The sequence below is a fragment of the Natator depressus genome, chromosome 2, assembly GCF_965152275.1.
Source record: "Natator depressus isolate rNatDep1 chromosome 2, rNatDep2.hap1, whole genome shotgun sequence".
NCBI classification, from domain to species: Eukaryota; Metazoa; Chordata; order Testudines; family Cheloniidae; genus Natator; species Natator depressus.
This window is the reverse complement of record NC_134235.1, coordinates 31,379,042-31,405,683: the sequence shown is the minus strand read 5'-3', so window position 1 is coordinate 31,405,683 and position 26,642 is coordinate 31,379,042. Positions and strand designations below refer to the sequence as shown.

The following is a 26,642-nucleotide window of genomic DNA, read 5'->3' as shown; positions in this document are numbered from 1 at the left end:
GCCAGTGGCTTCAATAAGAATTTTGCTATTTACTGTACTTGGATTTAGTGCAATTATACCAGACTAGAGACTTGACTTTCAAATACCCAGATATTCTCTAACTTAAAATAGGGTAAAGGTTTCTACAAGTGTACAGTAAGGTCACTGGCAGAGATGTCTGACACTAATATAGACAAGGCAGCACATTGTGAGGTTGTTAGGAATTCAGCAGGAAGCAGACTGTTAATTGAGTAGATTGTATTAGTTGAAAGGATATTACAATAGCTAGAGCTTGTTACAAGGAGGAAGCCAGTTCAGACTGTGTGTGTGGCCATGTGTACATGCGCACACTGAAGGCTAGATCACACTGTCTAATGTTTACATGCCCTGCAACCTTGTGGCATCCACAGTCCCAAGTTAGGCTCCTTATAACATGCCTGGGGAGAGTTAGATGCCTAAGATCCACAAAGACCAGCAGGCTGAGCTGGGAGCCACTTCAGTTAGACAACAGGAAATGCAGAGGGAGAGGGATGGGGCCTAAAAAGGAGTTAGATGCCCAGGTCTTGGCCAAAGAGAGGCACTGGCCTTCCTCAGGTTTCACAGCTGCGAACCCTCTCCTTGAGTTAGGTGTCTAAATGCCTTTTTTTTTTTTTTTTTTTTTTTTTTTTAACAAGAAAGGTGGTGACCTCACAACCTTTAGCCCTGTGGTAAGAGCACTCAACCAGAATGAGAGACCCCTAGGTTCAAATCGCTGCCCCCTGCCTGATGAGGAACGGGGGCTTGAACTTGGGTCTCCCACCTCTCAGGGGAGTGCCCTAATCACTGGGTTATGGAGTCTCTCACTCTCTGGCCCAATGGATTTATTTAAATAACAAGACAGACTGAGAAACCCACCCACCCCAGAATATTCCATAACACAACATTAGGCGTTGTGACTCTAAGTCTATTTTGTGATCTAGCCTTCAGTGTGCACATGTACGCATAGCCACACACACAGTCTGAACTGGGCTCATACACAAGGATATTGTAATCCTTTCAACAAATGCCATTTACCAGATTGGGCTTTGCAGGAGAGATAGGTGGAGGGACACTAAGTTTGAGGATCCTGCTGGGGCAAGGGTGATCTAGATATCCAGGCAGAACTTAGATGGCTGTGCACCTGCCCAGCGGCAGAAGTGAAGACTCCGAGGGGACTTTAATCAGCAGAAATGTAAGTGCTGAGGGAATGCAAGTGCCGACGGGGCTAGGCAGCAGCTGAGCAGGCATGTTTCAAGATCTAAATTTTGAATTTAGCCACCTAAAGTGTCAGTTAGGTACCTAAATCCCTTTGTGGATCTAGCCTTGAGTGGACACTAACTTCTGTATCCACTCCACACTCAACTTCCTCTTCAGTCAATGGGAGTTGTGTGTGTGAAGCAAGAGCAAGAGCACTAAACCACATACTACTACATGAAAGCATCAGACTTGGATGTGAAATCTGGCTGATAGAGCCCTTAGGCTAGTGGAGACCATATATCTTGTGACATTGAGGTGATCAAGGTGGTAGGAAAGTAGGATGGAGTGTGTTCCTGACTGCCCCTTTACCAATACCACAGTCCCTGCCTGTAAATCTACACAGTGGTACTGAGGTGAAAGCTGTTTTATTCTCCAGTCCAGAGGACTGATCCCACAGTACAGAATGGTGAGGATAAGATAACAGAATTAAAACTGGGAGAAAGGAACAAGCACTTGCCTCATAACTGGGCTGCTATCACTTCCCTTGTATGAACCTGAGTTACTGCTACTGGCTGAAGAAGCTCCATAATTCTGATTGAAGTTAACAGGACTCAACTGATTTCTGCACAGTACTGACAATAGGTCCTTGTCACGAGAAGTAGGTGGACTGGTTCCAGACTTGTATGATGAAGATCCATTATTCCGTCCATGAGGGCCACGACTAAAGGCAAACCAAAATGAGTAAGGTTTGTTGGGTTATACTGCATCATGCAACTCACAGCATGTCCTGCTATAAGGTCACCCCATGATGCTCTACAAAATAAATCAGAGCAGCTGGGGAGTAGGAAGTTCTTGGGGAAGCTCTACTCTGGAGCTGGAGGGGTAAATTCCAGCTCGAGGAGACATGCCCTCACTAGCATTGATCAAGCTAGCACACTAAAAATAGCAGCGCAGCCATGGGGATGGTTGGTGGTGGGTTGGACTAGCCTCCTAAGTACGTACCTAGGATCTCAGGTAAGATTGTACCTGGGGCAGCTAGCCCATTGTCACACCACAGCTACACTGCTGTTTTTAGCACGGGTACATGTACCTGAGCTGAAAATTACACCTCCACTTGCAATTTAGACATGTCCTTAGCATCTCCAGGTACCATGTATCTTTCACTGACCATGAAGCAGTTAGTCAGAATCAGATGGTTTAGACAAAATTACAAGATCTATCTTTCTATACTTAGGTTTCTGTTTCCACTGACTCCACCCTACTCTCCTCATTCCCACTACACCCATCTAAATCAGCAAGCTGCACATTTAAGTTTTCTGGTCTACACTCAAGTAATTAGAAGACTGCAGTCTAATTTGGTATTTACCAGGAGACTTCCTCAGGCAGGCTTGTAGCGGGACCCCTGACCTTGGGGGCCAATTAAGGCTTGAGGCAAGACTTCTTGATCCTTAGCAGGTGGCCTGAGAAGTCACAGCGGCCAGTAAAAAGAAGTTTGGCTTGAAGCACTGTTCCTTTGCCCTTTCAGGATAGTGTACTTCAAACTGTCACTGCCAACTATTGATGTACTTAGGATATGGTCTGAACCTGACTGAGGGAATGCTGAAATAGCCCCAAAGGCTCAGTACCTGGAGAACTTTTAGACAACACAGCTGCTTCCTCCACTCTCATATCTGTCCCTCCCCAGTCTTAATAAAACATTCTGAACTATTCACTATGTGCGCTTGAAAGCAACTCCGACCAGTGCTGGCCAATATCCAGGCATCTGGCAAGGACCTGTGGCATTCTGGAAACTGTTTATAAAGTTACATTTTCGTCTGTAAACACTTCTAGCTACTTTCATGAAATGTCACTACCACTCTCCCGCATGGAAAATGCTCCTCTAACCTGTAACAAAAAGTGAAAACATATTTCCAAAGAAATGGAAAAAAAGAAATCCAGCCAGAATATGAGAAGAATACAACACATCAATGAAAATACTGCAGAACTCATGAAGCAAAAATCCTTTCCTCTTAAAGCTGTCTGACCTGGTTTCCTCCCTCTTCTGAAAATGAACACTTTATATGGAACAGATGGTTGCGCGGCAGTGCTGCAAGCCAGCATGGCAGTGCTGTGGTTTGGGTGACTTCATAAGTAGCTTACAATAAAATGCAGGAGTGTGGTTATGACATCACTGAAATGCTACAGAATTAAATGTGACACAATTAAGTCCAACTGCTTTTTTTTTAAATTCTTAAACAGAGCATAGGCAAATATTTTAAAACAATTAAAAGTGAAAGGAAAGGACTATTTAAATTTTCTTTGCTCAGGACTATTTCTAATGTATTGATTTTTTTATTTTTATTTTTTTTGCAAGCTAGAATCTGCACAGTACCTGACTGTCCCAAGAGCTACATTTGAAGGAATGTTATGCATGACTTCAGGGCAAATTTGGTGTCTTGCGTGGAATATTTAAAGTTACAACAAGAGGTCATGCTGCTAGTAAGAAATAAAGTAGGTTTAGGATTTAATCATTTAGTTATTACACTTGGAATTAAACACAAAACCCCACTGTTGCAGCAGCTACCTATTCTCGTTAAATACAGAGCGAAACTGCTGTTTATTTGCATACCGACACCAAGACAGAGATCAGATTCTCTTTCAGTGAGGCATTATGCTACCAATCCCTGCATACTGGATATGTTATGATCATGGATGAGCGCAGGTGACTTGAAAATATGGGAATCATGCTGTCCCTCCACTCTCCCTGCCAGCTTCAGTCTTGTCCCTCCACAAAGAGCAGGGATCTTGTCTTGTCAATTTTAACCATCCCTGACTGCTCAAAAAGACTGCAAGCAGCAGGGACTGTGTAGGCACAGCACAATGTGCATATATGTAGAGCCCTGCAAATCTGCAGATATCCATAGACCATGTTTGCAGACTGCGGATTGGATGCAGATACAAATTTTGTATCTGCACAGGGCTCTACATATGTCCATCCAAAACAACTCAGATCCCACCAGGTGTCTAGGTTTGTATCTGACATGTGATGTGGAGGCGACTTACAGAAATATTTCATCAAAGGCATTTTTAATACATACCTTTCAAGAACCAGGTATTTTATACCTATTAATACAAAGGAGTGGAACTTGATATTTAGCAACCAGAATTAAAGACACAAGCATCAACATTTTTCCTCCAACAAATGATGTTATGATGATCCTGCAAGGCATGTGGTGAGCTGACAATTTGTCACAGCAGGAAAACAAAGTGATGTGACCAGAAGGTTACGGTCAGTTGGTTGGAATGGTTGCACTTAACTAAGCATACACCCAGCTGTTTCCCCTTCTTTCTATGCTAAACATTTTTTTTATGTAGCTGACAGGATCTCAAAGGTATGTCATGAAGGAACAGAACTGTTGTTGGTCACATGATCCTCCTGTATCACAGTTTATATTCTCCAAAAACATCACATTTGTTCTCTCCTAGATCACAGATTCGAATCAATGTCAGTACTATCAGAGAACCCACTGGAGTCCAAATTGTTTTAAAAGGTATAACAGTGGTGGATAAGCCCGGCCTTCCACTAAGCAACACACATAGTATAAGATAAATTGCTTTGCTTACTTGCGAGAAAAAGAGGCTCTTTTGCTCCCAGCAGCAGACATATGGACTTCAGGGGCTGAAATGCTACCTGTACTGCTTGAAGAGCTAAAATCAGCTTCACTCCCTGGAAAGGAAAAGGGAAGAGTAAAAACATGATGGAAATTCTCACTCCAGGACTGATGTACTGGTTTTAAAAGTGACGATGAATCATAACCATCCTTCCTTTGCCTGTCCCATGTGAACTTTAAAAGTCAGCCTGTGTTTTCAACCACACCCTCTAGGAGCAATTGTGGATATATTCCAGACTTTCAACAGCTCCCTCAAAACAGACACTTCAGCAACAATAGAACACAACAGGACATGGCAACTTCTACTCCGCCTAAGCCACTTTAAACATTTGTAAGGAAACACGGCTACCTGAGTGGGGCTGCTGACCATTCTTTCAAGTGCACAGTCATACTAAGCAAACGACTGCTGTTGGATTCGTCACACTTTAAACAGGAAAATATTATTTATCTGGGGGGCAGGGCACCCACTTATCAGCTCATCTGTTTCTGATATCCACATACAGGCTTTAATCTGACACAGAGAAATAGTAAGGCACCTCTAAATAGTTTTACAGTAAACCAATAACAATGCCTGGCTCTAGGTTTTGGTATTAAGCCATACTATCTGATTACTAACTTTCTATGATTTAGAGCTTTCATTTTCCAGACTCTGTTATTTAAAGGAACACGGCACCCATTTTGCTGAGCCCAGAAATATGACAGTTCATTGGGTAAGAAGCTCTTATCGCCTGAAAAATACTTGGCGATTTTTTCAGGTTTGTCATATCCAAACCCAGTGCTGCAAACAGCCATGAAAAAAAGATGCCAGTGGGAGAGCTCCATGGGAAAGGATGGAAATAAGCTTTCAACTTGCTTTAATAATAGCTTATCAGCCAGAAGAAAAATTACTATGTACATAATATCTTTCATCCCTGGATCCCAAAGCACTTTGCAACCATTAATTAATCCCTGCAAAAACTCATCAATTATATCCAAGTTACAAATGGGTAAATGGAAGCAGGAAGAGGTGACTCATCCAAGGACATGTAGCAAGTCAGTGGAGGAACTGGAAGTTTGCATGTTGAACCTTCCCGTGCCAGCTTGGCAGCTACACCGGGGAGGGGAATTCAGCTGTTGAGGGGAGGAGAAAGGATGGATAAAGTAGTGGTGCACTGCCCTCCTCCACAGGAGTTCCTCTACAGGAAGACAGCTTTAAATTGTGGCTTAGGCTCAAAGGAAACCTGATGGTTGAGGCTTCTCTGGGGGATATGCTGAATCAATTATCTCCTCGCCACATCCCCTCTCCAGCCAGCACCATCCACTTCTCTAGCTGTGGTGGCTGGTTGAAAACCTCCCAGCAAGTGAGGGCTGGGGGCACAGCATGGCTAGGCCGTTTCCATTTCCAGGGCCCAGCACTGTAGGTAATGCTAGTGTTTCCTGAGGCTGAATCCTGCTCTTTATTTTTGAATCTTAGAATTCTCATAAGTCTTTCATAAAGCAAGTGGGCAGCTCAGAACATCTTCCGATGCTCCCAAGTGCTCTACACTGGAAAATTACATTGTGTCAGCACATGTGTTAGCTACATGATATTAAACATGCCGCTGCACTAGACATGGACAAAGGCTGGTCTGTTTAACTTCGTGGCAGCTGGTTGGGGCTGTAGCAGACTTAGGTCATGCTGACTTAGGTCTAACATGATGAAATTTTCTAGTTTACACAAGCTGCTAGTGTCACAAGTGACATCACTCCAGCTCTGTATATTCAGATTTAAATGCCAATGGCAAGTCAGAATACAGTCCAGGCTCAGTCAGGTAAGCACTTCCTACCCCATGACATTTAACACTGCTGGATTCTGCGCATCCCAGCAGCCTTCTTTTTTTTAAAGCTGCAGATCCACAGGATATAGACTGCCCAGTTTGTTAGCCCATTACAAACACAAAAGCAAGTCTGATACCACAGAAGCAAAACATTTTAAAAACAAAACCAAACTCAAGCCATGCGCAGTATTAAATATGATCTCTTGTGAGGATGACAGTTCACAGTGGGACGTGGTTTAGGGGAATTTGGGGAGGGATTGTTTTGGGGTTTTCACATTTTGAGACCCTTGACTATGTTTTTCCATCAGCTCTTTGCTAACCGGCAAAGAGCTATAATCTAGAAAAACATGGGTGTTCTTATAATTACCATGTATGTTGTTTTTTCAGTTATCTAGACTCCTAGAACATCCTGGGTGAAATCCTCAACCCCACTACGGCTCCTTTATAGCAGGTAAAAGGGCAAGAGTGGCATAAAAATTGGAAAGACCTGGTTCCAGCGCGGGGAGAATTTCCCTGGCACTGGAATTGTGGATATAGCTCTAAGGCTACTTTCGGAGAACTCCTGGCAAGCCCTGGTGTAGAGGACATGGTGGGCCACGGCGGGGACATAGCTGCAGCAGGCAGCAATATAGTAATAGGGCAGCCTGGGGAGACAGCTGTTGCTTGGACTTAGACAAGCCCACTGGGTGCCTCTCTAGCCTCTGGAGCAGCCCTGGAAAGGAAGGCGCAATGGTGGCGTAAAGCTACCCTTACACTCCTAGGCTGCAAGTTCTGGGCTCTGCCTCGAATATGCACAGCACAGACCCTCACACCTCTGTCTGATAACTCTATGAACTCATTTGGTTGACCTCAAAACACAAATTTACAGCCCAATTCTTAAAAAGTGATTCTAGAAAAATGGCATGATGAGGCTCCAGTTCTATGCCACTAACTGGTTCCATATCAAATACACTCAGTTTACATGTAAAAAGATGTTTTTTCTAACTGCCATCTTTGCAAACACAACCAAATTAGAGCCTCAGCAACTTACTCAGAACCACACAGAAACAAAATGCAAAGGTGGGGGATTGTGGAGAGGGAAAACACTGCTTTCTTGTACTAAAATGTTTACAGAGTATAACCACCTACATATGCCACTGAGTCCATCCTTGGGGATGCAAAGTAACTGAAAATGGGATATAATGCCTAAAGCAAGAATAGAGTTTTCCCTATAAACAAAACATTCCTATATTCCATTCCTATATAATATATAGAATTATTTTGTTTTAAATATTCAGGAGATAACATCTATGTATATAAATTACAAATCTAAGTTTACAAACAAGACTAGAGCAGGTAAACACATAATGAATATTCAATACCTATACTATGCTCTGGCCCCAAACAGGAAGTCAGTGGCTTTCTAAAGCAAAGTGAAGTATTGGCTTTTATGCAGACAGGCACAGCCTAAAACAAGGGAAGTCTATGATTAAGCAGACCACATCATAATCAGATCTTGTTATTGAGAGTATTCCAAGGAAGCAAAGCTTAATAATACCCTCCTTCTGAACCGATTCACTTGGAGTAAAGTACTGTGAAGGGCTGCCAAACTAGCCATTGTAGATAAGGCTAAGCAGATACTGAAAATGTAACCAATTCTGGGATCTCTAAAAGAGAATTGTACTAAACTTGGGGCTGGGGCTGTTTCCACTGATCAAGAATTCTATGGCCTCAATTCTGCAGACACTTATGTCCATGCTTAACTTTGAGCATGTATATTTACAGGATCCTTCACAGCTTCTTTTATATTAAAGGTATCAAACTTGCTGGTGTTTCTAAGCATGATAGATTCAACGTTCAGGCTAGAACTCTGTGTAACCCAAGCTCACCTGTACCACTGAGACTTTAAAAAAAATATTTTCCCCACTTGTCATGCATCTTTGCCTAAAGCAATAAAGCCACTATGTGTTCAAGCACAGCCATTAACATGCACTTACCCCGGTGACCTAGGTAGGTAAGTATTCCAGCTGACAGACATGATAACAGAACAAAAGATGAAGTGACTTGCCAAAGGCCCAAAGCAACACAATGGTAGAGCTAGGATTACTACTCAGGCTCTCCTAAATCCCAAGCCTGTGCCCATTCGCCAGGCTACACTGCTTTGGGAGTGTTTATAAGAGTCTATGATACACTTTTGTTGTTGCAACAATTTTTGAGTCCTATGGCTCACAGATCTGAACAGCAAAATGGTCTCAAAAGCCACACTAAATGTGGAAGCAGTTTCAAGCTCTCAAGTATTATATGTTCTTCTGTCCTCAAGGTACCACAGCATCGGACTTACCCTGACATTTCTTTGTTAGATGACAAGAGTCACCTTTTTTTTTTTTTACTGTAAAACAAGTCAAATGCTGCATACCTCATGCCTCACACGTTTCTCATTTGAAATTCATTCAAAAACATATTTTTCCCCATGCCCTAGCCACTGGTGAATCTGATCATCTGCTTACATACTGGCTGCCAATAGACAGCACAGCATCCTCTTATACAACACTTGTGCCACATATACCCCACAGGATGCTGGAAAGTCTATTGCTATGGTTTCCAGCTGTCTAGCAAAGGGCTCCCAAGTAGCAGCATGTGGAGCAGTGCACAGGGAATCACAGTGCTTTACAACAGATTGTGGCCTGCAATAGTATGGTATAATTATGGCCAACAAATTAGTAAGAAGCTTTCCAAAATTTGTTTTTAATACACCATACAGTGATAGTTTTATGTCTTGACTGAGTCTATGAGAAGTAACATCTAGAGGGCTGGAAGTCAAATTTGTGTTCTAATCTGGGCTCTACCACTGACTGGTTGGGTGGCTCTGGACAAGTTACTTAGGCCTGATTTTCCAAAATGCTGTGTCACAATTACAGCACAAATTGGGTCACCAGTTGTACCTCATGGTCAGTGTTGCCTCTAACTGGCAATTGTATGCGTTTACCCAACCTGTGCATTAAACTATGGTAATTACACATGCAGTTTTGTCCACAGGCAGTTTAGAAAAGTCACACCTTTAACTTTTCTGCATCTCAGTTTCCCAAGATGTAAAACTAAGATAATGCCACCAACCTAATAAAGTTCTTTGAACATATAATGCATATAGCACTTACTGCTCATTACAGCTATATTAGGTTCTCCTTTCGTGTCCACCATCATACTATCTAAGCACTGGAATATATAAAACAAAGAACAGTGTATGTAATGTGAATAAATGCGCACTATGTATAGGTAGAAGTAATGTATATATAACATATATACAGAAATTATACACACACACACACACACACACGTGGTATACAGAGTAGAGTAACCTACTCTATTGTGCCTAGGTATTATCCATCATCCATGTACTGTATACTGTCTGTATTCCTGATCTTAGGTATATTAGTGGTCTTACACTGGAATTTTTAATCTCTTTGCTTTTGTAAATCCAGATTGATGCTTCCCGTTTGTTGTTTTATGGTTCATTTTCCTGTTTAAATGATTAATACTAAACACAGAAGGAAGAAGAAATAGTTCAAACAAGATTTGCAATAGGAACTGTGACACCTGATCTATGGGATCAGATTCTTCAAGGCCAGTATCGCAAGCGTGGACCTATTACAGTTTAACCACCTTTCGTATGTTATTCTTATCACTCCTTCAAGCTGAGATGTAGCTGTGAATATGTATAATCCACAGAACTCATTCATGTTGTGGCTCCATAATACTGAATGCATCACAACGGTCAACCTTGATGCTGGGTTTTTCTTACAATCATAAAATGTAACAGTGCTGTAGACAAAACGATACTGACAAAAAAGGCAGGTAGACTTTAAGATGCAAAGCCCTTAATTCTTTGAGCTTACCTGCCTTAATAAAGCATCCAGCTTCTGGTATCAATGAAAGGGCCCCAAAACAAAATGCAGTAAAAAATTAATTAAATGAAATAGTCTCTCTGCAGATAGCTTTATTTAAAGCCCCCAAGGGAGGAGATAGGGCCTGATTGTATAAAAAGGTCCAGTGAAACCATCAGAAGCCGCTACAGTAGGGGAGAGTGTGTAATTACAGTGGATGCTGCTGGAAGGATTTGGATGTAAAGTTTCAGTAGAATTTATCTTGAAACCTTTTATCTCATAGCTAAATCTGTAATTCTGAGAGCTAATTTTTCACAACAAAGAGTATGTTACTGGTAAATACAAACCCTTCACCTCTTCTACCTAATCTAGCACTGGGCTGCTCTGAGTGTCCCTGCAAGCACAGGGTTGTGCAAAAATCCATTCCCTCAATCCAGAAAGGAACACTGTATCATTAAGATGTAGGGGTGATGGAACATGGGCTAGGGAGAGGTGCGGACCTTCTCCAAAGCCTCAGGTTTCTTTTTAGGTAACCCCCAGAAAAATTATTGGCATCTAGGCCAGGCAATGAGAGAATGTACTCTCTTGCCAGTGTGATGCAGTATACAGGTATCGCTAATTGCTTAATGTAGTAATTGTCAGACTTTCCCCATATTACTAACATAATTCTACATAATCAGCACAATTGAGCCATCTCCCAGGAAATAAAGAGGAAAGAGGCAGATTTATCAATCATAACCATCATAAAGGTACCAGCCCACCTCCCTTCTGTTCGCTCCAAGGTAACAAACCCCACAACCATGCATGAATGTACCACTCACCTTGTTACACCATGGAGCTGGGAGACTGGGAAATAGGATAGGAGAACAGAGAAAAATGCTACAATACAGGCAATTACCAGTAAGTAATTGTACCTTGTTGCAAGTTATCCCTTCCCACGTTGCACAAAAAGAAAATTTCACAGACAACAGACATGGAAAATACATATAACTTACAGCACACATTAAACATCTGTTAATACTCTGTGTCCAAATAAAACTTTGGACGAGGCAAAGAAGTTGAATCAATGATTGTAACTAAAGATAGACGGAGTCACCAAATGCATCTCTCACATGCTTATTGCTAAAGACACAGCAGGTCCTCCAACTGAATGATCCTATCTCTATTTTGGACTAAGGACAACTGCTGAGGGTGAAAAGAGAAGGAGGACTTGTGGCATCTTAGAGACTAACAAATTTATTTGAGCATAAGCTTTTGTGAGCTACATCCGATGAAGTGAGCTGTAGCTCATGAAAGCTTATGCTCAAATAAATTTGTTAGTCTATAAGGTGCCACAAGTCCTCCTTTTCTTTTTGCGGATACAGACTAACACGGCTGCTACTCTGAAACCTGTCATTAAGTTGAGGGTGACTGGCCAAGTCAATATGTTTCAGCCATCAAGACACAGGGTCAGGGAATTTGGTTTTCCAGAAGTCCTTTGTGGAAGCAAATTCTGAAAAATTGAAGAAAGAAAAGGAGTACTTGTGGCACTTTAGAAACTAACAAATTTATTTGAGCATAAGCTTTCGTGAGCTACTTCACTTCGTTGGATCAAATCCTAGTTCTGACTGTACAGTATACTTCACACACTCAGAAGATACCAGCAATTAGGTTTCTAGTGACTACTGGTTGCAGGAAGGAATATGATTGATTAATATCACATAGTAGTTTTACAGCACACACAGGTGAAGTGAGCTGTAGCTCACGAAAGCTTATGCTCAAATAAATTTCTTAGTCTCTAAGGTGCCACAAGTACTCCTTTTCTTTTTGCAAATACAGACTAACATGGCTGCTACTCTGAAACCTGAAAAATTGAAGGTGGCAGTTGTAATGGTGAAACAACAAAGAGTTTTGTCTAGTAACTGCAACTAATAACATGTAACAGAAAGAGTCTGAAGGTGAGGTCATTAAGACACTTTAAGAAAGAAAAAATTAAGAGCTCTATTTAGTCTTTTAACAGCAATGTAAAAGTGGTGTCTGCCATTTGATTTGTTACTTCTTCTTTTCAGTACCATTTAACTTATGTCCTTAGAAGCAACCTTGACATCAGATTGGAGTACAAGGCAGTGCTGGTGATGGGAGAACAGATTTCTGGGGGTGTGTAATTGCACTGAGCGCATTTCTTCACATCTAGATCCTTCCTTTATTTTACAGACAATCTCAATCCTGACCACAGGTTCTGTGATCAAAACTGTTTTTCTTTTGCTTTGATCTTTGCTCATCCTACTTGTTTCCTTTCCCTATCTTGGAAAAGTTATCTCTGTACTAATGCAACCAGAAAACCCTCTCATTAACCAGTTCTCTGCATTGTCATCCAGCTTTTGCTACTGTGGCCTTGATTATAATCTGAAATACATGAGTACACATTATGGGATATCTGGACAATTAACTACTCTGTTTGCATATCTCAGCTTGAATACAGAGCACTACCTTTCAGAGTAGCAGCCGTGTTAGTCTGTATCTGTACAAAGAAAAGGAGTACTTGTGGCACCTTAGAGACTAACAAATTTATTAGAGCATAAGCTTTCGTGAGCTACAGCTCACTTCGCCTGTGTGTGCTGTAAAACTACTGCCACCTTCAATTTTTCAGGTTTCAGAGTAGCAGCCATGTTAGTCTGTATTTGCAAAAAGAAAAGGAGTACTTGTGGCACCTTAGAGACTAAGAAATTTATTTGAGCATAAGCTTTCGTGAGCTACAGCTCACTTCACCTGTGTGTGCTGTAAAACTACTATGTGATATTAATCAATCATATTCCTTCCTGCAACCAGTAGTTACTAGAAACCTAATTGCTGGTATCTTCTGAGTGTGTGAAGTATACTGTACAGTCAGAACTAGGATTTGAGCTTCTGTTTTTCTTAACTGTTGTTTTAATTCATTGATTTGCAGAGCATCCACAAGCAGATGTTAAACCAGGCAAACATTATTTCAAATGGATCATTTTTAATTCTATTTAGTATATACTGAAAGGATCCCTCACCTGGAATTCTACATGCCCTAAATATTTTTTCTACTGTTATATACAGTTTGAACTGTGCTGACAATAGTTCAACAAGAGGGCCCTATGAAATTTCCCTCCTTAGCCTGGGATAAAACCTTTGTCCCAAGGGAGCATTTGCTCCCCAGGCAGAAAGAATTTTGGGAATCTGCTTGTTTAAACAAACAAAAATGCTCTCATAGGCACAGAGAACGAGGGATGAAGCCTCAGTTGGCCAATGAACATTTTAAGTGCTCTTCACTAGAAATGTTCAGACTTGGCATCTGAAAAAATATACTGATTATATTGCTAATAATACAGCATGGGGCTCAACTTGTACTTGGATATTTTGGACGATACCTTACACTTAGTGCAATTTGCTCTGGCAGGGATGATTTCACAGCACACAGACAGGGAGCTCCATCTGAGACGGGGAAGTCATTGCAACCCTCCCTGCAGTTTGGTCACAGAATTTTAACAAGGGGCTTCTGGAGGCCCCTCCTGCACATCTTTGAGCCTGTCTCTCATAACTAAAGGGAAGACAGGCTGATGTTGGGTTAATGTCATTTAGGTGTTCAGGAACAAAAGTACAGTACACACACAATACCTACAAACACTTACAAACCATCTTATGTTGAAAGCTTTTAAACAAATCACGTCTAATATGAATCAGATGTTTTTAATTACAACATACATAAAAAAATAACTCCGTTTGATGTGTTTTCCTCTAGCAAACAGAAAAACATTGGAATGAGAAATTTATATGGGAAGCAACTAAACTAAATAAATCCACAGTTCCAAGGACAAAGAGCAAGATGTTTTTCATAATCTCATTTAATATTTACCGACTATGAACACACATACTGAAAGCATTAAAAAAAAGCCCATTTTGTTATCACTTCAAATGTCACTTACTGAAACAATAAAGCTGTGGATAAATTGACAACCTTATTTTCAGTCTACTGAAGTCAAGGCAGTTTCTAGCTAAAAAGCAATACATCATGGGTTACTACTGCTGTCACATCTTAATTTTTTCTCAACAGAGTATCATTAACTAATAATAATTACCAAAGACACCAAGACTGTGCATTTCAGCATAATAATACTTGAGGGTTTACAGTCAGGACCTTTTTTTTTTTGGTCAGTTCTACTAAGCACTGTCAGAAAGCTCAATTCCTAGATTTAGAGAGTTAATATCTTACTGACTCAATTCCAAAACTGAGGAAGATAAGAACTACATTGAAATGTCCAACACCTAAAAACAAACAGTCTTAGATCTTCATAACAAATTAAACAAATACTTCAAGGTTTGGGTTTGGTTTTTTTTAATAAAATCTAATCAAAATTCTTACAAAACTACAAGTAAGATGCACTAAAAAATGCCTAAATGTAGCCTTAACTATTTTGTTATGCTATATCCTAGGAGACACAGATAATAGTTACAAAACACACACCTGTGAAAAGTAAGACCCGAGACATGATGGACTCTATTCTCCTGTGTCTGTGTTTGCAAGATTTACAGTAGCATTAGAATAATTTTCCTTATAATTTTTGCTTATATTACTTATCTGCTTGATAAAAATATGAATGTCTTCCAATCTCTCTCTCTTTTTTTAACTGATTATGTAAAAATTAAAAGTAAATTGTGTGGAGTCTTAATTTAGTAATTTTCAACTCTCTTTTTAATCTTTTCTCAATAGGCTGAGACTTGCATATGGCTCTCTCCTAAAGTTTTTCCAGTTTTAACTTTTGAACAGGGGCGGTGGTATTGAGGACATTTCTTAACAACTTTAAGTTGAAGATCTCACGCTTTAAAACCCTCCACTAATTCACATAACACTGTGAGGTGGATATTCTACTCATTTTGCAGATGGTAAACTGAGCCATAGAGAGTAAGGCCTAGATTCACAAAGGTACTTAGGTGCCTAAATCCCAGTTTTAGGTTCTACTGCAATCTACAAAACTCCCACTTAGCTGCCACCTAACCCAATAGATGCCTAAACTCACTCAATGCCTACATGTGTGCAGGAGAAGTTCCCTAGGCTCCTCAGTTTCTGCCTCTGGGCATGTGCACTGCAGGCCCACTCAAGGTGTCCGGACATCCATCTCCCACCTAAGCCCCAAAGCAATCCATGAACAGGGAAAAGATGGGTATTTGTCCACATACCTCGTGAGGGGAGGCCCAATCTGGTAGGCATGCTCAGAGGCCACCTACTGGATCGGGTCTCATTCAAAATCTGGCCAGAATAGAAGGACGAAGTGGTTGTGTCAGTGCTACCTACTTTATAACTTTTAACCCAGTGGTTAGAGCACTCACCTGGGATGTGGAGACCCAGGTTCAATTCCTCCTTCTGCCTGAGGGGGAGCATGGATTTAAACAGGGGTCTCCCACCTCTCAGGTGAGTTCTTGAACCACTGAGCTATGCAATATCCTGATGTGGGGCTTCCTCAGTCTTCCCTGTTGAAGCTATTCCATTGTGTATAAATACTTAAAGAGTAACCGGGGCAGAGATAGACAGAGTGTGACTCACTAGACTGGTGATTAAGGTACCTCCCTGGGAGGTGAGAGACCCAGGATCAGGTCTCCATATTTCAATGACTCTAATTATTTATCCAAAGTAGGAAAACTTCAACAGGAGAGACTGCGGGACCCTCACACCAGAATATCCCAGGATATCAGTGGATTGAGCACTCACCGGACAAGTAGGAGTCCCCTGTTCAAATCCTTTTTCCCCCTCAGGCAGACAGGGAAATTGAACCTGTGTCTCCCACATCCCAGGTGAGTGCTCTAACCACTGGGCCACAAGTTATAAAATGAGCACCAGCATCCACTTCCTACTCCATTCTCACAAGGCACCTAACTGACTCCAGGAGAGGGGTTCCCAGTAGGCACCACCCTGAAGCCCAGACTTAGATATCTCTTTCTACGAGGGGGCAGGGCTTAAGACATATCCCTCTCATCAGAATCTCCCATTGGCTAGTTAGATTGCTTCCTGCCTAGAGTGCTTGGGCTTTTGTAGATTGCATTCTAAGACACCCGTCTCTCCCCATCCATTGTTAGGGTGCCTAGGTGTCTAATTCAGATTCTGTGATGCACAGTATTGTTCCTGTTTCAGAGTAGCAGCCGTGTTAGTCTGTATCCGCAAAAAGAAAAGGAGGACTTGTGGCACCATAGAGACGAACAAATTTATTTGAGCATAAGCTTTCGTGAGCTACAGCTCACTTCATCGGATGCATTCAGTGGAAAATACAGTGGGGAGATTTATATACACAGATTTATATATACAGCTCACGAAAGCTTATGCCCAAATAAATTTGTTAGTCTCTAAGGTGCCACAAGTCCTCCTTTTCAGTATTGTTCCTGTGATTTCTAGGTGCCTCAAAATTAGGTGTTGCAATGCTGAGCATCACAACACCTAAGTGATTTGCCTGTGGTCACACAGGAAATCAATGGGAGAGCTAGGAATGTAATCCAAATATCACTAGCCAGTGCCTGGATACACCACACTACCACTCAACCAGTAAGAAAACATTTATCTAATAATCAAGAGTTTTTAGTCTCCCAACCTAAATACACATATTTCAAATACAATAGGATTCATATATATAAGTGGGAAAATACACCCCTAAAAGTTGAACAATCTTCACTAATTTCTCCCTTGTCTGTAAAATAAGAATTATTAAAAACAATTTAGAAAATATAAAGCAATTAAGTATGCACAGGAATACTATGGGGTGGTTAAATGAGTATAAACAGAGGGTATTTAATTATTAACAGTGCAGCATTAAACCAGGATGAGGTATTGAGAGAGAAACCATGAAGGATCTGTACTGGGCCAACACTGTCTAGTCCAGGTATTGGCAACCTTTGGCACTCAGCCTGTCAGGGAAATCCACTGACGGGCTGGGACAGTTTGTTTACCTGCAGCGTCCGCAGGTTAGGCCGATCGCGGTTCCCACTGGCCGCGGTTCACCGTTCCAGGCCAATGGGGGCTGTGGGAAGGGGCGGCCAGCGCATCCCTCAGCCTGCACCGCTTCCCGCAGCCCCCATTGGCCTGGAATGGTGAACCGCAGCCAGTGGGAGCTGTGATCGGCCGAACCTGCAGACGTTGCATGTAAACAAACTGTCCTGGCCTGCCAGCGGATTTCCCTGACAGGCCGCGTGCCAAAGGTTGCCAATCCCTGGTCTAGTCACTCCAATACATTATTAATTATTAATAAACACATAATTAATAAACAGAAACTGTAAATTGATGAAGTTTGCAGATGCTACCAAATTTGGAGGCAGTTCGTCAACACACCTGGGACCAAAGAAGATGACAAAACAATCTTGGGAATTTAGATATTAGGTCATAATTATCCCGATAGGATTTAATTTGGATTTGAAAGAGTGAGGAAGAAATCACATCTGGAAGAACAAAACTGGACAACACTGACTGGAAAGTAACATGAAGTGCGATTTGGGACGGAAGCAGGGACTACAGAGGCAACACGTTTATCAACTAAGGGTGAAATGCTTGTTCCAAGGGTTTTGATGGCACGAGTTAAGAAAATCAGTGTTCTAATCCTGACCCTGACAACAATTTAACCTTTTTACCTCAAGTTTCCCCAACTACATATACTCAAAATGGTACTCTGAGAATTAGTGTTCGAAATGTTACATATATAGGGCCTACTGCATGTAAGAAAAATAAGGAAGTCATTAGCCAATTCTTGATTAAGCACCACTTGGAATACAATATAAACCCAGCAACCTTGTTGAAAAGGCATCAGTAAACTGGAAGAAAACCAAAAGACAACAATAATAATAACAGGATTAGATAGCATGGTTTATGAAGAGAGATTAAAGGAATTTAATTTGTACATTCTAAGATAAAAAGAAAATGGCAACAGATGACATGATTGCAGAAAAGTAACAAAAAATTAATGAAAAATTCAGATTGTTATGGGTGGTATTTCATGACCAATAATTTAAAATGAAAGCTGAGCTCAGAGGGAACAAAATGGGAAAATTTTGCTGGACCAGGCCCAGAATTCTTTTAATGGAATTAGGGATTCAGCAAGCTATTTCAAACATTTGCTGAGCTGACAGAGACTATAATTTCAAAGCACAGCACAATTACTAAAACAAATTCTCCTGAAGAAGGATTTATTACGGCACATATGCACAATATTTCTTTCATATGCACAATATTTCTCTTATGAAGGCAAAATAGACTGAAGACAGCAGAAAACAGCCAGGAAAAGTAGATGGCAAAAGCTTCAATTAAGTAAATATACAAACTGCAAAGCACATTCGAGGTCAATCTTTAACATATTTTAAAATAAATGCAGGCTGTGTGCAGTGTGTATGGCACCAGTTTCATTGTTTTTGTTAGGCTCAGATGTCATATTGGATTGGTGTAGAAAAAAGAGCCCTTGGTGTCCATTAAAATAGTATTTTTGCCCAAGGAAATATAGCTTTTCTCATCCTCCACCTGCCCCCGTTTTTTTCCAAAACTTGAATCACACAATGATTATCTTAAAAATACCAAGAAGCATATATTGTATCTACTGTATGTTGAGCCACAGCTGAAATCCTTTTTTGGAAGTGGAGGGAGCCTAAAACCTATGATTTGGCCATCACTGTCTCAGTGGCAGCTTAATAACATTAAAAGTTCCATTCTGATCCAGGACAGTTTTATTCTTCTTGTTTGCTATTGTGTAACATAGTATTCACTAGCTGGTTAGAACCAGTGAAAACCTTTTATGTAGAATTAAACTTTTACTTATCCAGGCCATATCTAGTAAAATAGGCTTCTGCCGACTTTTCTGAAGAAATACAAAACTTTTAAAGCTTAAAGTGCACTTTGCTGTTACTTCATATTGCATGTTGGAAAAAAATATTTCTTGAACAAAGATGAAGCTAGCTATCCTATAATTGCTGCTGCAAGCTGCCTAGTATTGATGTAGAAAATGTGATCAAAGTGTAAGTATATAAAACCAGAAGTAAAAGAATACTTTAATCTTTGACTTCCAATAGGACTTAGTTGCTTAGGTGCTTTGGACATTTTTACTCAAAGCGTTTTCAAAAGTAGCATTTATTTAGTAAAGCAAAAAAATAGCAGTGACCTCTAATTTTGCAAAGAAAACAGTTTTGGGTAAAATTCATCTGCTGGATGCACAAGGTGGCTCTTAACTCTTATATACTGAAAACCATTCAATATTCCTTTAAATAGTCAACTATGGAGAAAGCGTGTCAGTCTGGTGGTTAATATTGTGTAACATGAATAGTTAAAGCATTTTTGTAATCTTTTTCTTTTTGATAAATAAACATTTAAAGTAAGAGACTGCAATATAAAAATGGCCGTGTCAGAAAAAACATGTCTAAGTGACATACAAGCCTAAACGCCATTTACTTTCAATGGGAGCTAGGCTCCTAAATCACTTAGACACTTTTGAATATTTTACCCTAAGTTCCCACAGCCCAGATTTGGGAACAGTCAAGAGTACAGCCTCATACCAAAACACTGTATCTTTTTCTTCTGAAGAGCGATGTGTATCTTAATTTTTTTGTGGAATATAGTTTCACACTGGTGTAGCCATGGAGACGGAGCCTTTAATAACTCCTTGCGTTAGCAGGTCAAGTAAGCAAATCTACACAGCTCCATAGCAACAGACGTGAAAGTAAAATTGAGCTTATGCAGCAGGCCTCTTTTCATGCAGCATATTAACTGAAAGCACTAGCTGGCTTTATGAATGGACATCGTCCATTTTGAGAAGGGACAAAATGCAAGGAAATGAAACAAGCTAAAAAGAGCAATGTCAAAAACATTTGTTTTACAACATATTTGCTAGCTAGACAAAGTGGTAGACAGGACCTGACAAACTTTATCATTCTGCATCTGGTTTTGAAGTCCATGTTAGAGCTAGGAAAACTTTTTTAGCCAAAACATTTTTTCACCAAAAAATGCAGTTTGGAAACATTTCGCGAATTGGTAAAATAATGACAGTTCGACCCCATAGTCCAGTGATTAGGGCACTCACCTGAGATATGGGAAACCTAGGTTTGAATCTCCACTCTAGAACAGGGACTTATACCTACATCTCCTTCCCCTCAGCAGAATGCCCTACCTACTAAGCAATCAGCTATTCTGAGGTGGGTCTGCCCCAATCTCCCTGTTAAAGCTGTTCCAGTTTTGTATAAACAACCGAATAATCAGTTATTTGCACAGCTCTATGTCCACACACAAATTAGAGAGAACAACAGGAGAAAATTCTATGGGGAATGAACTTTAGATGGCATTATGTTTCTACTTAGGGCTATTTCTGTTGTGTTCACTATTGGGGTGTACATAATCATTTTAGGAAGTACGGCATATGTTGGAGCTCTCTCTCTTTTTACTGCAAAGCAGACATTCTAAAAAGCACGTAGGAAGCCCCCAGAAATCATGATCAGTTGACCAGTGTACATGCTGTTCTCGTCCAAATATTGAGCACAGTAAGAAATCTGGTGCTCAAGATAAACATAACACAGATGGGTTTGACTCAGTGAACCTGGAATTCACTCATCTCTAATACTCTCAGACTCCCCTAATCATTACACCACCACTTGTGAATACAACCACATCAGCAAAACATTTGTACACTCATCTGCCAGGTGAAGTCAGCAGCAACAAGAGCTGGGTTCAATATCTAAGGATTCCTCTCAGCGATACAAAACAGAACCAGCTCGAGCCCCCACTCGGTAATCTGGGAAAACTAAACACCATTCCTGGGTGCCTCCTAGAGGCAATACTTCCCAACTTGCAGGCACTGAGTCTGTGTACACCAGGAGAAAACTTGTATTAAAAGGGAACAATTCATTAAACTGGGAAAACACCACAACCACAATTTGAAAGCATGCAACTATAAGAAACACCCACCGCACAATACATGGCAATGACGCTGGCCTCAGTCTGCCACTTTGTGGTGTCAAAGTCTGACAAACTAATGGCCCTTTATCATGCCACTTCCCTTTTCCCTCTGCTGCACTCCACTCATGGTTGGGTGTCCTTGGTCAGCAAGGACCCAGAGTTCAGCAATGTCTCTGCTACTGTTCCCATTCTGCAGCTGGCTCACTTTCTGCTGCTGATGCTCCTTCTGCTGCCCCCAGTCTCTGTATTCTGCCACTGCTGTTATTTCTGCCACCGTTACCACTGCTGCTTGCCACTCACTGCCACATTTTGAGGGTCCACTCCTTAGCCCAACTCTTAGTGATTTCAGCTTAGGGATTTCACTGGATAGTGGGGGAACCTCTGAGGTGTTGGCTCTTTGTTCTCTTTCACCACAACACTGTCCCCACACCAAGTCAAGGCTTAGCCCCAGATCATCAGTGATTACACCTCTAGCAACTATTGAACAGAAACTAGTTGATCATGCTTGAATCCCATCATCTCTGTCTTTAAACACTGGAGAGGCGAGGGTCAATGGTGTTTAGGACTCTTTAAACAGAGTTAACATGATCCGGTAGGAACACCTTTCCTTATCCCCTCCTGCTTACACTGTGATTTGGCACCCCTACCCTCAGTTTAGCAAGTGAGGTTCAGTTAAGGGTCACCCCTTCATTCAGGACATTCTAGGTACAGTTCTGCTCTCCTTTACTCATATAAAAAGGATAACAACAGTTCATTACTCCTGCATTCAAATTTAAATTTTTTATTAAAGCTAATGTTAAAAAAAAATGATATAGTACACAGGTTAAGAAAAGAGTGTACATCTGGGTATAGTGCTTAGAATATTCACAAATACAAAGTTTGTTTTTAACATCATAAGATACATATAGTGTATAATCAGCAATAACCCAAATTTAGGTGAATAAATTTAAGAATACAGTTTGGATATTACCATCCAAGTATTCGGGTACATCACTCATCAGAAGTTGTACAGAGAGTAGGTTGTGGAAAGCAAATATATTGATGAGTGAAGACTGTCCCTCAGTAATTGAGAATTTAGGGTCAGTTGTCCATTTAGAAAATACAATCCACGAGGAAAGTATTTCAGTTACTTTCCTGACTGCGCTTCCCAAAGGCACTTCAGCTCATCCCTCCAGGTATTGCTGAAGTCTTGTGATGTTCTATGTAGATGTCCCTTGACCACCTGATGGCATCCGACACCATGAGTTGCCGCATCAACTGAGCGTAGCTCTGACCCATTCCACATTCTCTCAGTACTCGCTCGCTACTGGGGTCCCATTCGCCCAGGGCAATGACGATCAGTGCATGTATCTGAACCTGGTAACCCTTAGCTCTCAAGGTTTCGGCCAGAGGGGCATATTTCTCCACCTTTCGAGCTCAGGTGCCGCGGAAGGCCGGGGTCCTGTTCTCGAAGGGCACTGTGATGCCCACCATCATGATCTACTTCTGGTCCTCGTTGGTGATGACGATGTCTGGTCGCAGTTGACTGTCGATTCCAGGGATGGAATTGTAAACTGGATTGTAACCCAAAACCAGCCAAAACTGATCCCTTTGGCAGCTCTGTCTGCTGATCACCTAGGCAGAGTAGGTGTGTCTATGTAAATACAGTCTGCTCCTGAAGTCTTCCCCCCAAGATCATCATGAGATGTCAGGGGAGAGCTCATTCAAATCCTGGCTTACACACTAATTATTATTAAATTAAATACCTGAGACTCAAAGTGTGTGAGTACATATGTAAAACCAATGACCACAGGCAAGAAGTTCCATATACCCCTACCAATCAATCTCTTATGTCTTTCGGTCCATCTCCCATGTTTTTGTTATAAAACCTATATTTAAGTAAATATTGGGAGTAGACTTAATTTGGATCCGATTGCAATTTCAATTTTCAGATCACCACTAAGGGTTCTAACAGTCAGACACATTTTACACCAACCAATATTTAACTTCCTTGAATGCTCCCAGGGATTAGGCACCGATCCTCCAAACTTCTGTACACAAGTAAAGTTAAGCTTATGTGGAAGTACTTGCAGGAAAGGAGCCACAGTGCATGCCCAAACCAAAGCCCAGATTTATGACCAAATACTGTGCTCTTTGATATTCCATTGTTCACAATTATACCTCCTTCAGATGACAGTGCTCTTGAAATGCAGAAACATTAAAAGAGGTTACTAAGTACTGTAAAATAAATGACAACAGAAAGGGATGTATTTTATAATCAGTCTCCCTCCCCTCCCCACCCCATCCCCTTTGAATCTGCAAATAAAATCAAGCACACCAATTTATGTTATGGATCAAATTGGGGGGAAACAGCAAGGCTACACCCCAAGTACAGCTTTTTAGATTTGTTAATTTCACAATAAAACAGCATGACCCTGCTTTTAGAATATAGTTATACATTTCCTAAAGAGCACTGACAGGATTTTAAAATGCATTTCAACATGATAGTGAAAGCACAACTCGCTATTATTAAAGAACAATGGAACCATTCCCATTACATAGCACTATTCAAACTAGGACATTCTGTGTCTTTGAGTCTGAACAGCAGACACGGTTCTATTATTTTTTCCAATGTTTGCAGAAATGTGCAACAAACTGAGAACAAACAAAAGCAACCTAAATGCAAGATACAAATGCATCAAGCCATTAATAGAACAGCCTCTTCTCCCGCCCCACGAGGAAAACAAACCTATCATTCTACCGCTTTATGATCATGAGAAATGTAAGGTTCTTTATGGCAATCTATGTATCACAACTGTTCCTAATGTAATCCTCTCCTAGGATTTACAGACAATCTGGATACATACAAACTATTCTGTTTTTGGAGTGGGGCACCTACATTCTGGAGTCAGATGTTACTACTTCTGTCTTATCATGTTAAGCAGAGGAAGCTGACAAAGGATTATCTGAATTGTCCAGCCAGGTCTCAACAATATAAACTAAATTAGGGGCCTTTTCGATGATTAACTCTTGAATAGTGATGGACTTATTAGCCACTACCCTGGCTTTGAATGGCCTGGACCAAAGAGTAGAGTCCCAGGCAGCCATTGTCCTGTGTTTCCAAAGATGAGGCACCAGATGAAATCAGCAGGACTGTTAAATGTTAATAACCCAGTCTCTTGTCTACCCTCTTCATGACTGTTATAACAAGAACTGGAGAAACCAACACTTTAGGGAAACTGTCCCTTCCTCGTCCTCCAGCTCATGGAAATGCTGTTCTGCCCTTTCCGTAACGTTACAGTGCTAGCTGATGGGGCACAGCCTCTGAGTATCCACAGTCAATATAAAGGTGACTTGACTCTAGACTGGTATTCATTCATGTGGCGGTCAAACACAATCCTAAACCCTCCCTCGATAAATCCCCACCAAAATAGGAAACACTTTCCCCCATACAGTTCACAAATTAACCACCATGAACTTTACCAGTTACACTTTGGATAGTTTACTATCACCTCATTAAAATCAATTGTTACTTGACAGTTACTCACCCCAGTAAAAGTAGAACGGATCGTAACAGCACTGCACAGTAAGTGTAACATTTACTCAGTGTAAGGGCAAGTTGAATGACACTTTAAAATAGCTATGGATCATTAAACCTTTCACTCATTCATGTGACCTGGATAGGATTGAACTGGCAGTACATAGGTATCAGAGCAGGAATAGGGCAAGTGCACCCTGCAATTACAGATGAATTGATTCTGGTGTCATGCTGTCCACATCTATTTAAAGAAAAAAAAGTTGATGAATGACAAGGCTCAATTCTAAACGATTGCTATTATGGGACTATTGTCACTACAATGTCCAAAACGTCCTTAATATCACCATGATCTGTTGACACAACTATAGTTACAATCTTTCCACCCAATGAAGGGAAGAAACTTCCTTCCCTAGTTGAAGAAATAACTACCGAGAATTGCTGTGGAGGAAGCACAGCTGATCTTTGGGGACAGAAGCGGGGGCCTGTGCCTCATATTGCTCAACAAAGATTATTTTAGCTATTTGTGGTACTAAGTGATTAGCTCCAAAACGAATCTCCCTCCTATGCTGGACTGAAGATGCCCATGACACTCTGAAAGCAAGACAGTAGGTCCTGGATTTTCTGAGCAGAAATGCAGAGCACTCCCACTAGACCTATGTGCCAGTCCACAATTATGAATATTTAAAGACATTTAAAATTGAATGTAGCTTTGTGCAACTTTAACAGGTAAATACTGTATGTTGCTTAAAAGGAATTTTTAATTCAGCTATATTTAATTCAGTAAATCCCTGATTCCTCTTTTTTTATCACGTCTCTACAAATTCATCATGAATTCCAAACTTAGGGCCTGACTGCAAATGCCTTATTTACACTAGTAAACAATTTTTCATAGGAATGTTCCCATTGAAATTGGACAAGTGAGAAGACACAGACCTCAAAAGAACAAAAAACCTGCCAAAGTTCTTAATAAGATTTTCATGTGACTTGCAGAATTTAGAGATGGGACTTATCAGAGGTCTTGTAGGACATTCTCCTGTCAGAACTGTTCTCTGCAACACATTTTCTACTGTTTTTTATTACTGAGAAAATCAGTGACACTCAAAATAGGATTCATGAATCCTGAGATGAAAAGCGTCATGACGCTTTGCCAGGCAGGCTAATGTGGATTAATGCCATAGTACTTATTGCCAGTATCTCCTCATCCTTCGTGAAAGACTCAGTGCAAATTTTAAATTTTAACACACGCACTCATCTGTGTGTTGTGCAATTTCTTTTGAATGAGGGGTATTGGTTTCCTTTTTCAAACTGGTTTGGAAATTCTTCTATAATAACACTTGTTTGAACCAGATGTAGTGCACAATCAATAAATTATAAATTGATATGAATAAGTAACAGTTCTAAGCATACAAAACTTTCAGTCACAGATTTATCACAATGCAGCAACAATGCACTGGAGGATTAAGAGTGGTTCACTAGGCAGACAACATAAATTATGAATGGATTGTTAAAACTTACATTTTTATTAGACAAGAGTCACAGATGGTTTACTACAATATGCTAGTGTCTTATGCTCCAAGAACTGATCCCATTTGATTTTTTCCAAGTGTAGGAAGTAGAGAGAAACTGATAATGTCAGAGCAACAAAAAAACTGTTGGACAACAGCATGGGAACAGGCTAGGGAAGTCCCAAGAGCACAATCTAACCACTATCCCACA

The 26,642-nt window shown here is 40.8% G+C and overlaps 1 protein-coding gene across 3 annotated transcripts in view; it reads right to left on the bottom strand.

The window, feature by feature from the left end:
* Positions 1-26,642, bottom strand: part of SYBU (syntabulin) — an 84,590-nt gene that overhangs the window by 3,098 nt on the left and 54,850 nt on the right. For all 3 annotated transcript variants that reach the window (XM_074943932.1, XM_074943931.1, XM_074943933.1), the window contains 2 exons: positions 4,798-4,900; positions 1,712-1,915 (listed from right to left, as the gene is read on the bottom strand). In XM_074943932.1, the coding sequence (XP_074800033.1) occupies positions 1,712-1,915; positions 4,798-4,900 (307 nt within the window). The remainder of the gene's footprint in view (positions 1-1,711; positions 1,916-4,797; positions 4,901-26,642) is intronic.